This window comes from Piliocolobus tephrosceles, chromosome 6, assembly GCF_002776525.5.
Source record: "Piliocolobus tephrosceles isolate RC106 chromosome 6, ASM277652v3, whole genome shotgun sequence".
In the NCBI taxonomy this organism is placed as follows: Eukaryota; Metazoa; Chordata; class Mammalia; order Primates; family Cercopithecidae; genus Piliocolobus; species Piliocolobus tephrosceles.
The window spans coordinates 156,098,911-156,113,500 of record NC_045439.1 but is presented as its reverse complement, the minus strand read 5'-3'; the positions used below and the strand labels follow the sequence as shown (position 1 = coordinate 156,113,500).

The following is a 14,590-nucleotide window of genomic DNA, read 5'->3' as shown; positions in this document are numbered from 1 at the left end:
TCCGGTAGGACTGGTGTCCTTATAGTCAACAAAAGGAGGAAGAGACACCAGGGATGTGTATGCACAGGGAAGGGCCGGCTGAGAACACCGTGAGAGCGTGGTCGTCTGCAGGCCGAGGAGAGAAGCCTCAGCAGGAACCAACCATGCCGACTCCTCGGTCTCGGACTTGGAGCCTCCAGAACTGTGAGGAATCACTTGGTTGTTTAAGCCCCCAGGCTGTGGCGTTCTGCCTCGGCAGCCCCAGGAAACCAGTGCACACGTAGAGCCGTGGATTAGAATTGAGAAATAAATTCATGCATCTGTGGTCAACCGATTTGTAGAAAAGAGGCCAGGGATATCCAGCAGGATAAACGGAATAGGGTCGGTGCTTCTCTCTTTCCTCTGTGGGTCATGTTGTTGGGAGTCACTGGAAAAGTATGAGGCTGGCAAGTAGCAGGAGGCCCAGCGGGTGTTGCTTTTCTGGCCACGGTGCCTTGGAGGGCGCACTGTCTACATGCCCTTGAAGTACTACAAAGGGCCTCTTGCAGCCCGGGCCTCACAGGAGGCAAACTGCTGGCTCTCCCAACCTTGAGGCCTGGCAGCACTTGGCCTGCCTGTGAGGCTCTCCTGAAGAATGACAGCCTGGAACAGGGTCTTGGAGGACTATTCTCAGAAAGGGGACAGCTGTGGACTCTCTCAGAAGGGAGACACAGGCTTCTGCCAGCACAGACCCCATAAGTACCACACCGTCCTTGCTTTCCCAGGCCTTGGGAAGGGGCAAGCCCTCTTCTCCGCATGAAGTTGCTAAGCTGTCACTTGTGTCTCAGGGAGGGAGGAACCCTGTGCTGATCTCTCTTCTGCAGATCTTGAAGAACCCAGAGCCCTGAAAGCACGCTTGCTGTGGTTATTAGTCTAAGGGAGGGAGCTGCGGTGGCAGGGGGTGGGATCAGAGAGGCGGGGCCTGTGGTAACCCATCTCCCCAGGACTCTACAGTCATCTCTTTCTCTCTTTATGGTTGTTGTTATCTCCCTCAAGACCACCAGATCTGCATACATGGGGTCTTTTTGTCTGCCTTGAATATTTTTAGTTTTTCTCTAATGTTATTTTTTTTCCATTTCAATGTGTTCAGTTTTCTCATAAGCTATCTGCATTGCCCCTGTCTGGATATTGGCTTTGTCAGCTCTGCTTGTGGACATAGCTCTTTCCTGTGCGTCTCTCTCTACTTTAGGCTAAAGCGCAGTCTGGAAGAATGAGGTTTCTGGTATCTTGCGTGTTATAGCAAGTGGTCAAGTGCTTTGGGTTAAATATGGAGAACACAGACACTTTAGAGTAGCGGATGCTTTAAGGCAGGGCTCCCCAAACCCCGGGCCAAGAACCAGCACCAGTCCGTGGCCTGTTAGGAACCGGGCCATACAGCAGGAGGTGAGTGGCAGGCGAGTGAGCATTACTGCCCGAGCTCCACTTCCTGTTAGATAAGTGGCGGCGTTAGATTCTCATAGGGCGGTGAGCCCTACTGTGAACTGCGCAGGCAGGGATCCTGAAACCATCCTCCCACCTCCGCACCTTCCGTGGAAAAATTGTCTTCCACAAAACGGGTCCCTAGTACCAAAAAGGTTGGGGACCGCTGCTTTAATTTATATTCCAAGTTGTGTAAAACTCCTTTCTGCAAAGATAAATCACCAGATTAGCTCATTTATACTTTTTTTTTTCTTTGAGACGGAGTCTCGCTCTGTCGCCCAGGCTGGAGTGCAGTGACACAATCTTGGCTCACTGCAAGCTCCGCCTCCCGGGTTTACGCCATTCTCCTGCCTCAGCCTCCCGAGTCGCTGGGACTACAGGCGCCCGCCACCAGGCCTGGCTAATTTTTGTAATTTTAGTAGAGATGGGGTTCTGCTATGTTGGCCAGGCTCGTCTGGAACTCCTGACCTCAAGTGATCTGCCCGCCTCGGCCTCTCAAAGTACCAGGATTACAGGCATGAGCCACTGTGCCTGGCCCATATATACTTTCCATATGGAAAAGCACAGCTCTTCATAATTTGTCTCTCCCTTACCCCTGTTGCCACCAACTCAAATGATGAGCTCATTCCCCAACCACAGAACACTGGGAAGAAACATAACAAAAATGTCACATTGTTTTCAATTCACCTCTCATTATATTCAAAACTCCTCATTATTAACCTTCCCTAGCTCCAAAGTCTCATTTCTTACTACCCTCTTTTCCCCTGAATAATAGGATTGGCTACTGATTCAGGCAGACCTTGTTCACTTTCAAGTGACAGGAACCAACTCAAAGCAGATGAAGCAAAAGGAGATGCTCTAGTAATTCATTATCTCCAGGAGTCTGATCTTGAACTCAGCATCCAGGGATTCAAATGGCAGCATGAAGATTGTTTCCCACGTCCTAGATCTCTTTTGAGTTGGCTTCGCCCTGAGGCAGGTTTTTCAGCAGCAAGGGCCCAGGTGGCTAGGCTTACATCACCCCTCAGCTTGTTAGCTCAGAGGAGCAAGAATATCTATCTGAATATCCTGGAAGGATGCTGACTGAACTTCTGAACCAGTCACGTGTCTGGCCTGCATCCTGTGCACTCAGGAAAGGAAGGCAGAGCCCTATACTAAGGTCTCTTAAAGGTGGGAAGAGGCTGTTCCTAAAGGGAAAGGATACAGAACAGAGGGGTTAGCAACCAAGCAAACAAAGAGAATCTTAGTGACCACTATCAAGACCGTGGATGTTTGTAATTTTATAACTTAATAGGCCCTAATGATTTTCCTAAGTAAAGGGCCCTGGATATCTGGAAGACACATTTCTTGAAAAGACAGTCTAAGTCCAGGCTTCTGGGCAAATGGCTGCAGTGCTTGGAAAGCACTATCTTACGAAGGCCCACCTCTCCACTCGCTTCCACCAGCCAAGGAAAACTCTGTTGCTGCTTCATCGAAATACTCACATTTATGAGGGACAAAGTGTTATTAGGTAGTCTACCATGTGATCTAAGCAGGAGGGATCTTTGCTATGAATGAATATATGTAACTGTCGTAAATGTGTGGACACAAGGGACTTTACTGCAACCATTAAGATGTCTGGATCACTTTTCCTGCTGTCTACCCACCAAAATAGTATATGCCTCCCAGCTCCCTTGCTCACATGCTGCATTGGCCCACTTTCTTCCACTGGAAAAGGCAGAGAACAGCTCATATGTGGTGGCTGCATGCTTTGATCATTGCCTTTCTTCTTAAAAAGTCCTCACCTGCTTGTAGCACTGTGTTGCTGTCAGAAAAATTAAAGCGTTTTTCTGATTCACAAGAAATACCATGAATGAAGAGGAGAATCTAGTAGATAATAAAGATGATTAGAGTTTCTTGGCAGGCATTTGCTATCGAAAAGACAAAACATTTAATTACTGTAAACATCTAAAGAGCAATTTGTAGTAGGCATTTCCTTGTCCTTTGCACTTGAAATCTTAGCTAGCTTAGCTTTTGCCTCAAAGAATTTTGATTTTTTCTTTTAGGTCTAGTAATAAAAGCATGAAGGTCATTAACATAAAGTGTTTGAAAATGTTTTTCTTTTTTAACCACTTGTCTTTGTGACTTCACTGCCTGAACAGAAAGTCACAAATGCCATATTCAAATCACACTGAATTTATTGAACATGTGAATGTGCATAGCTGCTATGGCATAGTGTCACTTTGAAGTGACACTTCATTGAAAATATATTTTTCATTCATCTCCCAAGCAAGAAAATCAGGGTTGATTTTGATTTTTAAAAGCAAATTAACTTTAATAGCACCTTGATATATATATTTCTTTTCAGCCCTTTTGATTTTTTGTACATGTGTTTTGCTGCAGTGAACATCTTTCTCCTCGTTCTACTGAAAGATGGCAGAATATGCCCAAAATATGCCACTTTGGCATAAGGATTACTTTGAGCTAAAGGCACTTGAAAAATAGCAGATGCAAGAAGGCCATTTGAATTTCCTCTTTTCTTCCTGAAAACAGGCGATAAAAACTCCCATGTGAAAAATAGCTTTACTGTACCAAGAGGAAAGAAACATTACTCAATGCGGAGTCAAAGCCAAGTGAATTCTGTACAAACAACTTTGTTAAAATAATTATCTCCCTTTATCCTCCCCACATAATTTACTTTTCCCACAATTACCTCTCTTTGTTCAACCAAATGTAAAAGCATTTAGGTTTTGCCACTTCTTTGGGCCTTCATTTCCCTAATGAGCGCTCCTATGTCCTGTAAAACTTAAATGAACTTTGAATGCTTTTCTCCTGTTAATCTATTTTATGTCCATTTAAGTCTCAGGTCCAGCTGGGACCCTTCGAGGGTGGAGGGAAGGTTTTGTCTCCCCTGCAGTATACACAACTTTGTGTAGTCCTCAACTATTTTCCTTAACAGAAATCCCTGGAAAGAAGGAAACTGTTAACTACCCTGCCAGGCCCTGTGCTAGGTACTGGGTAAATCTATCTCACTTAATCTTGATGCCAAGATTAGGCCTCATTTTGTTGACTTGGAGACTGAAGCATGGAGGTGTTTCAGTAGCTCTGCCAGTATCATACAGGTTTCTAATGTTAGTTCATCTGATCCAAAGCCCTTACTTTTTCAAGGACACCATGTCAATGTTTGCTCTGAATCAGTATACAGTTAAAAGCCCAGTCTCTGGAGGCAGATTGGCTGTGTTCAGATCCCAGACCTACCACTTACTTGCTGTAGAACCTCAAAACTTAATAATTTTCTCCTGTGCCTGTTTGTGAGAAGAGAAACATAATAAATGCACATGCCTCATAGGTTTGTTGTGGGGATTAAATGAAGTCATACCTGTAAACAACCTGGAATAAGGTCTAGGAGTCCCCCTTATCTGTGGAGGATATGTTCCAAGACCCTCAGTGGATGCCTGAAATCGTGGACACACAATTAGGTACATTGTGTACCCTCAGTACACAATGTTTTCCTCTATACATAGATGCATACTATATTAGGCAGGGTTCTCTAGAGGGACAGAATTAATAGGATAGTTGTATATACAAAGGGGAGTTTATTAAGGAGTATTGACTCACATGATCACAGGGTGAAGCCCCACAATAGGCCATCTGCAAGCTGAGGAGCAAGGAAGCCAGTCCAAGTCCCAAAACCTCAAAAGTAGGAAATCCAACAGTACAGCCTTCAGTCTGTGGCTGAAGACCCTTGAGTGCCTGGCAAACCACTAGTGTAAGTCCAAGAATCCAAAAGCTGAAGAACTTGGAGTCTGATGTTCAAGGGCAGGAGGCATCCAGCATGGGAGAAAGATGAAGACCAGAAGACTCAGCAAGTCAAGTCCTTCCACGTTCTTCTGCCTGCTTTATTCTAGCCACGCTGGCAGCTGATTAGATGATGCCCACCCAGATTGAGGGTGGGTCTGCCTCTCCCAGTCCACTGACTCAAATGTTAATCTCCTTTGACAACACCCTCACAGACACACCCAGGAATAATACTCTGCTTCCTTCAATCCAATCAAGTTGACACTCAACATTAATCATTACAGGAACCTACAATAAAATTTAATTTAGGCCAGGAGCGGTGGCTCACACCTGTAATCCTAGCACTTTGGGAGGCCTAGGTGGATGGATCACTTGAGGTCAGGAGTTCGAGACCAGCCTGGCTGACATGGTGAAACCCCATCTCTATTAAAAATACAAAAAAAATTAGCTAGGCATGGTGGTACACACCTGTAATCCTAGCTACTCAGGAGGCTGAGATGGGAGGATCTCTTGAACCCGGGAGGCGGAGGTTGCACTGAGCCAAGATCGTGACACTGCACTCTAGTACAGTGGCAAAAGAGTGTGACTCCATCTCAAAAAAAAAAAAAAAAAAAAAAAGTTTCATTTATAAATTAGTCACAGTAGAGAGTAACAATAATTAATGAGAAATAAAAATGAAATCTTAAGCCCTTCAGCTGACTGAACAGACCCCTTCTTGACCAAGGGGACCCCAGAATAACCTTGGAAACCCTCTCCCGCTGTAAATGCCATTAGGCTTTCTTCCCTAAGAGCTAAACAGAAATTAGCCCTTTCAAGACTCCACCGCTGGTATCAACCAACCACCTGCTGCTGCCCCTCCCTTTTGGAGTTTTGGCACAACTGCCCAGCAGTTCTTCCTGGTAAAAGACTACCAACCATGGAGTAGTTATGGCCAGTCTATGAAAGACATGAAGTCAGGGTTTTCATGTCCTCTACTTCACCTTTTGAAGTCAGAGGGTCCAAAAACTCCTACCCTGGATCATGCTAACACTGCCAGTTTTGGAATATGGGTCCCATGGCGAGGCATGAAGTGCAGTTGTGCATGTGCACGTTTCTCCTTGCATAAACATTCATGACTCCTCCTATAGCTTATTAAATATGTATACTTGGCCACCCCACTCTGCATAGATTGGTGCTCCCTTTGCCCCTCCGTTGAAGTGTCTGTTTCTGGCTTCTAGCATGAGGTTTTGCTTCCTAGCCTTTTGGAATGGCCGCCCCACAGACTGTAACCCTTTATGAGAAATAAAGCTCTTTCCAAATTTATGAACCTCATCATCCTTCAGTTGACACTAACAATAAAGTAGAACAAATATAATATAGTGTAATAAGTTATACTGTGATTTCTCTCTGAAAATATCTTAATATTTTCAAACTGTGGTTGACTGCAGGTAACTGAAACCACAGAAAGTGAAACTGCAGACATGGAGATGGAGCAGCAACTTCTATATAATCATTGACTGTTGTCGGTTATATTATTGTTACTAATGTTAGTATTGTTTTCACCAGTTTCTCCCCAAACATCTATAGCTTCCAGTATTAATCCAAGGTGGAATATGGGTCTGGATGACTTCTCCAAGCAGGGCCTAAACTTCATTCTAATACTCTTATTTTATATAAGTCTGCATTTTCTCACCTGCATTCCTCTGGACAGAGCATAGAGAGATGTTTTGAGACTTACAAACTGGCATCTCTTCTCCTCTATTTTGAGTAATGACAGTGTGCTATCTAGGTAAGAGTGCTGCTGGAGGACACTGCTGATTTTCACAGTCACAGGGGTAGCCTGATTGGTGGACTGCTTGGTGACGTAAGTGAATACCTTAGCAAGAAACAGCACTGAAAAACCAGCCCAATTGTTGACAATAGCTTTTATTTAATTTTCCACTTTCCCCTTATATCTTGGTCACTGAACTTTTTTGACTCCAGGTAGACCATCCACATCCTGTGGTAGGGACCTTTTGCAGAATTCTAGATGGCAGGAAGCTTTTATGAACCTAAGTCCAAATTTTAATTTGCAAGGAAACTGAAGCAGATGAATTTTCTCATTGTAAAAAAAATGAATACCTTGATAATACATTTGTTTTTCGTAGTAGGCCTTTGTCATTAAGCTTGATGCGTGAGGATATAGTTGTATCTTGTGTGGAACAGTAAGTTATTACTCATTGCGCATCAGATTTTAGCATATTCGCATTAGTTCATGGAATATGATTTTACATTTACTATAGCAGTTCCAGTGCCATTATCAGATTGCATTTTCCTACTGAATTACAAACAAATGTGTTATGCTACTAACATTTAACAAAATTTTAATAAGGTTGTGTTTGATGCTATTATTCAGATAATGTGTTCTAAATTGCTTTCCTTTGAATATATTTGCATTAAAGAGGAACTCGATTTGGTTCTTTGAAGAGTTTATCTGCTTTCTGGGTAGCTTTAAAAAGACACAGGGAAATTCAGTTTCTTCTTTGCAAGTCAATAAATAGAGAAGAAACAAATTTGCTAAGATCTATAGAAGTAATGGCAGCAGATTGCTGATGGTTTGAGTTAATGAAATGACTCATTTTGGCTACTTGAAATGCACAATTAAAATATACATAGACTGCACACATCATAGATGAGGGATAAATACCCCTGTGTTCTCTTTTCTTTCTCAGAGCTAATATATTATGAATTAAGAAATTTAAGAGATCCACATTATTGCAATTCTTGATCAGTGATGCCCAAAATTAAGTGGTAATCTCTTGAGAGTGCACGTTTGTTTGCAGCATTCCTCTTACGCATTTCTGCTAAAATTGTGGTTGTGAGCCGAAGGCAGTTGTTTTCCAAAGGATAAACTCATTTGACCAAGCTAAAACATTTACTTAATATTGACAGGTTTTGTGTGGTTTTCTCATAGTTGTCTAGCTAAAGGAGTTTGATGCAGAGAATATACACACGGAAACAGGGAAACCGAAGTCCTGCTTGCGCGGAAAGCCTGCGGCAGACTTTTGTTTTTAACAGACTCCACGGGGCATTAGAGAAAGTAACTGGGCAGTGGGTTGGAGGGTATGAAATTGAGCGGAGGGACGAAAACTAAGAGCCCTCTGGGTTTTTTATGGCCTTCTACATTTTGTGTAGAAATAAATGCTTTTACCTCCACGGTCGTACCTTCCTCTTCACCTTTTTTTTTTTTTTTTTCTCACACATTCATCCTGTGAGATCTTTACATTTACAAATGCTCCCGATTTAGAATTAGAAACTCGTAATACCGTCTGTAAAACTTGTCTGAGCCTGTCTGGTCCTGAATTTAGCGACACACTTGTGTAGGAGTTTCGGTTCTCGTTCTCTGCTTGCATGGTTTAGTAAGAACAACACTTCACTATATTGAAATTCACCGACCAGACCTGCAGGGCTGCACAGAAATCTCTGAGCCTTTTGGTATCCCCCGCAGCCGCGCGGCGCACCGCCCAGCCGCCCTGACGCAAGGCGCAGGCTTCATGACGCAGCACGCAGGCTCAGCGACACTGCGCGCCCCTTCTGGGGCCCCGCCCAGTCAGCGGCCTTAGCGGGTCGCTAACCCACAATCCCTGCGGGGGCTGCTTGCTTGCCGGAGCGTGCACCGGTACCCGTCGCCGGTGACATGTTGCAAAAACCGAGGAACCGGGGTCGCTCTAGCGGCCAGGCCGAGCGGGACAGCGACTGGAGCCGTGGCGGAAACTTCGGGGCCTCGCGGGCTGGCGAAGACGCCCGGGCCCCTAGAGACGGCTTCGCGGAGGAGGCCCCGAGCACTTCCCGGGGGCCGGGCGGCTCGCAGGGGTCGCAGGGCCCCTCGCCTCGGGGCGCCCGCCGGGCCCAGGCCTCCCCCGCCGTGGGGCCCAGAACCCAAAAGCAGCAGGAGCTGAAAGTGTCCGAGCTGGTGCAGTTCTTGCTGATTAAGGACCAGAAGAAGATTCCGATCAAGCGGGCCGACATACTGAAGCACGTCCTCGGGGACTACAGGGACATCTTCCCCGACCTCCTCAAACGGGCCGCCGAGCGCCTCCAGTACGTCTTCGGGTATAAGCTGGTGGAACTGGAACCCAAGAGCAACACTTACATCCTCATCAACACCCTGGAGCCGGTGGAGGAGGATGCCGAGGTGAGGGGTGACCAAGGCACGCCCACGACGGGCCTCCTGATGATCGTCCTAGGGCTCATCTTTATGAAGGGCAACACCATCAAGGAGACTGAAGTCTGGGACTTTCTGCGGCGCTTAGGGGTCTACCCCACCAAGAAGCATTTCATTTTCGGAGATCCAAAGAAACTCATTACCGAGGACTTTGTGCGACAACGTTACCTGGAATACCGGCGGATACCCCACACCGACCCCGTGGACTACGAATTCCAGTGGGGCCCGCGAACCAACCTGGAAACCAGCAAGATGAAAGTTCTTAAGTTTGTGGCCAAAGTCCATAATCAAGACCCCAAGGACTGGCCAGCGCAGTACTGTGAGGCGTTGGCAGATGAGGAGAACAGGGCCAGACCTCAGCCGAGTGGCTCAGCCCCATCCTCGTGAAATCTGAGGTGGATTCAAAAGGACCCCTGGGACAAGGGTCTGAGACCCAAAGGCACAGTGCAGAGGAGCGGGGGAAGGGAGAACGAACCCAGGAAGCATATTTCTGTAGCGCTTCAATGTGTGTAGCTTTAGGATGTGTTTGCAAAGTTTTGTTCTTTTAATGTTGTGTTATTTGGTTCCAGATTTTCATCTATGAACAAAGGAGGATTTGTTTTGCTTTGATTTTACTTTTTTTGGTATAAAAATTTTTCCTAACTTAGTAAAACGAATTGGAAAACTTGACTATGATCTGAAACAGATAATGCGAGAAGGAACACATAAGTAAGTTGCTTTGGTGCCAAGAAAATAAAAAAGTAGCTATTACCGGGTCTCTTAAGCACCCCAGTTTGTAAGGAAAAATGAAAGTCTTTATAAAATTAAAAATAAAAACGTAATTGCCTATATCCTTATTACCTTAACCTACTTTATTTTTTCTATATTTCCTACGTATGTAAGTATTATTCATGGTTCCAATGAACGTGATGTATTTTCTCCATATAGCAATTGTTTATATTCATAATTACTCAGCTCTGTTGCTAAACATGCAGTTCCACTTAGTTTTTTTCTACTTGCTACTCTAGTTACTACAATAAATACTGTATTTTTGAAGCACTGAAGCATTGTGTGTTTTTTAAATCGTGGGCCATGAGACAATTTCATGACGAAATCAGCATCTTAAAGTTTTTGCTACATATTGAGGTCAATGTTGTTTTGTAGAAGTTGTTTCACTTTTGTGTGTGGGTGTACAGGATCATGAGTTAAAATATATTTCTACTGTGGATCCCCAAAAGACTTATAAAACGATAGCGTAACCATTAACCATGCCTGCTTGGGAATCAGACTGCCTGGGTTCAGATCCTGGCCCCACCATCACTAGTATAGGAATTTACGTAGGTTCCTTAGTTTGTATGCAGATGTTTCTTGACCTGTAAAATGGGTTTGGTCCCTGATGTGGAGGAATTTGCTTGTTGTTCTTTAATGTTTTTATTTTTTATTCTCAGTCTGGAACTGCCACTTTTTAAATATAACTTTTCTTTATCTTGTTTTCCAAATCATTCCTAGGAGAGCAATTACTGGTTCAAAAAGTATATTCCACTAATCTGACTATATTGTATGGGGAAATAAATATAAGGTGTATGGTGAGTATAGCCCACATGGAACAGTAGGAGCAGGACATAAGATCTACCTCATAGGGAGTTAGGTATAGGGAAAAGGGTGTGGGTCTTGGGGCTGTCTGGCAAACTGAATTTGAATTACGGCTCGTGCTAACTTGTCAGCATGGTGATGTGGTGGTAGGTTTTAAGCTGTCTGAATCTGTTTATCTGTAAAATGAGAAAAATTATAGCTATATAATAGTTTGTTCTATGGACTAGATGAACTAGAAGAGTTCATAGTCCCATTGTATTTCTCCATTACATGTAGCAGATGCTGTTTTTAATGCAAAGATTCAACACGTTTTATTCAGTGGGTAAGTAAGTATAATTGTTTTGGGGGGGTGCTGCAAATTAACCTTGAAATAAGGCAGATATTTTTCACTCGGGGGGAAAAAGTGAACTTCATCAACACTGGACTGAATGTCATTTAAAAGAGTCTGTAGTGAGTATGGAGGAATGTGATAGGTTACTGGGTTTTATTTCATTCTGTTGAATTGGGATTTGCATTTGTTTCCTCAGTGGAAGATGTTTGGTCCTTACAGGCATTTCTTCTTGATCTGCATTTTATTTCACTGTATAAATTGCTTCCTGCCTCCTGGTCCCCTTACCTCCCTGACTCAGCTTTCTCCTCCTCATGCCCTCTGATACTCACATTCTCACCTGTATAGTAAAAATTATTACCCAGCAGTCACCACCGGTTATATCTGAGGCAAAATTCTCCCCGCTTTTCTCAGAGGTGTTAATAATTTACCATCGATAATCTTGTTTCAAATTTCAAAATACGAAACATCAGAGGCCACACCAAGGCCTTATATCTTTTCCTCCTCACCCTCCCCAGAGATAACAGAAGTCTGCGGCTATCGGGCTGGTGTATGACTTTATAATTTTACTACACAGGCATAGATACATAACCAATATAGAGTTTTATTTTGTGGGCTTTCATGATTTGTATAAGCGATATTACGTGTGTCTTTATGCAACTCGCTGTTCTCACTCACCATTATGTATTTGAGATTCAGCCATGTGGATATATGTAGACCTGATTCACTCATTTTAATTGTTCTTTTATGGGGGAAAAATAACTTTATCCATTCCTTAATGGCTAGACAGTTAAGGTCTTTCCAGTTCTTTGAGATTTGCAGGCATTGTACAGTACTTCTTTAGGCACATGTGTGAGTTTCTCCAGCAAGAAACAAATGGAGCAATCGGGGACTATTGCCAAACTGTTGAGCTTGTGTCAAGTTACACTCCTACCAACATTTTATACAGTTTTGTTTTGTTTTTGTTGCCAATCCCTCAACCTTCACCCACTGTGAACACTTGGCCTTTTCAGTATCTTTTCAGCCATCCTGGTGCAGTGTGGAATGATAATTTATTACGGTATTAACTTGTACCTGTTGCTTACCAGTGATGTTAAGCATCTGCCTTTTACTCTCACTCTTTTTTGACTGTCAGGTTTCATGTCTTAGACCCATTTCTATTGATTTGTAAGACATCTTTATATGTTCTACGTGTTAATCCGTGGTCTGCTCTATCTAGTGCAAATACCTTCTCCCATATTTTCACTTCTTTTGGTCATACAGATCATTTGACCTTAATGTGTAACAATCATCAGTGTTTATAAGAGCTACATTTGTGTATAGTGCTGTAAAAAATTCCCCTAATCCTAAAATTGTAAAGATGTTTTCTGCATTTTTTCCCTAAGTGTTCAAAGTTTTGATCTGCACATTTTTTTTTTTTTTTTTTTTTTATTTGAGACGGAGTCTCGCTCTGTCGCCCAGGCTGGAGTGCAGTGGCGCAATCTCAGCTCACTGAAAGCTCTGCCTCCCGGGTTTACGCCATTCTCCTGCCTCAGCCTCCCGAGTAGCTGGGACTACAGGCGCCTGCCATCTCGCCCGGCTAGTTTTTTGTATTTTTTAGTAGAGACGGGGTTTCACCGTGTAGGCCAGGATGGTCTCGATCTCCTGACCTCGTGATCCACCCGTTTCGGCCTCCCAAAGTGCTGGGATTACAGGCTTGAGCCACTGCGCCCGGCCTGATCTGCACATTTTATGCTTTTAATCTGCTTTTGTGTATGATGTGAGGTATGGAAATAGTTTTTGTATTTTTCCTATATAGATAGCCTAGCACCAATTTTTCACCATTTATTCTTTCCACACTGATTTATGACACTCAGTATTCTATAGCAATGTCCCATATATAGATAAGTTTATGGATAGGACTCAATTAGTTTCTTTGGTATCCATTTGCAAATACCATACTATAATTCTTAATTTTTTTTTTTTTTTTTTTTTTTTTTTTTTGAGACGGAGTCTCGCTGCCCATGCTGGAGTGCAGTGACTCTATCTTGGATCACTGCAATCTCTGCCTCCCGGATTTAAGCGATTCTCCTGCCTCCTGCCTCAGCCTCCGGAGTAGCTGGGATTACAGGCACCTTCCACCACACCCAGCTAATTTTTGTACTTTTAGTAGAAACAGGGTTTTGCCATGTTGGCCAGGGTGGTCTGGAACCTGACCTTAGGTACTCCGCCCGCCTCGGCCTCCTAAAGTGCTGGGATTACAGGCATGAGCCACCGTGCCCAGCCTATAATTCTTTAGCATCATATGTGTTTTCTTTTTCGGTTCTTAAAGGCTTTTAGTCTTTTTTGCATTGGCTGAAAATGCAGTATCTTATTGAAAAGAAGCAGTTACAGCAGGCTGTAAAGATGTTTCTGATTCCTTATTCTTGATTTTAAAGGAAATAATGTTTAACTTTTGCCATAGAGTGTGATGTTTACTGTTAGAGTTTTTTCCCCCTATAAATACCTTTTATTGAGCTATTTATTTACCCTTTCAGTCCTAGCTTGCTTAGAGAGGTTTAGAAAAACTATGAATGACTTTGGATTTATATATGCTCTTTATTCACCTGCTAATATGATTAAAATTTCTTATTTACTCTGTAAATTTGTTTTTTGGGCATATAATTTGGTATAATAACACATAGAGGTTTCTGACATCTAAACATTCTTGCATTTTAGAGCCAAACACTTGTTGATAAAATTTTTAAATACATATAGCTCAAAATATATAATTTTGCATCTTTTGACATAAGGGGGTTTAGTCTTTAATTTTCATATATTATCATTATTTTTGAGGTCATGCTAATTTACTTAGAGATAACCTTAAATTTACAGAAAAGTTGCAAGCCCAATGCAAAATAATTTGTTCCCTGAACTATTTAGTTACCATTCTTTACTCTCCTTCCTATTGCCAATAGTTCCTCAGTCTTTCCTTGACCATCATGACCTTCACTTGGAGAATACAGGCCTGTGTTCTGTAGAACAGCCTTCAGCTGGGGTTTGTCTGCTGTTTCTTCATGATCGGATTTGAATTATGCATCTTTGGGAAAAATATCACAGAAGCAGTGCTGTGTTATTTTTGGATCCTATCAGGTGACACAAAATTTCAATTTGTCCTATTATTTTGAAACTTTGATCACTTTGGTTAAGGTGTCATGTGCCTTCACTGCGAAGTTTTCTCCTTTAAGGTAAATAACTTGGGGGAGATACTTTGAGACTTTGTATAGACCCATGGGTCTCTTATCATTAACTTATTATCTAATCTCTTATTATCA

At 43.0% G+C, this 14,590-nt stretch overlaps 2 protein-coding genes across 2 annotated transcripts in view; both read left to right on the top strand.

Moving 5' to 3' along the window:
- FAM189A1 (family with sequence similarity 189 member A1) overlaps window positions 1-14,590 on the top strand; it is a 438,026-nt gene that overhangs the window by 289,890 nt on the left and 133,546 nt on the right. The window lies entirely within an intron of this gene.
- NSMCE3 (NSE3 homolog, SMC5-SMC6 complex component) lies at window positions 8,726-10,437 on the top strand. The gene has a single exon (XM_023187693.1). The coding sequence runs from the start codon at window positions 8,870-8,872 to the stop codon at window positions 9,782-9,784; it is 915 nt and encodes a 304-aa protein (XP_023043461.1). The 5' UTR covers window positions 8,726-8,869; the 3' UTR covers window positions 9,785-10,437.

Excerpts from the sequence above, each read along its gene's own strand:
- NSMCE3 (XM_023187693.1), top strand. The coding sequence starts at position 8,870 with ATGTTGCAAAAACCGAGGAACCGGGGTCGCTCTAGCGGCCAGGCCGAG.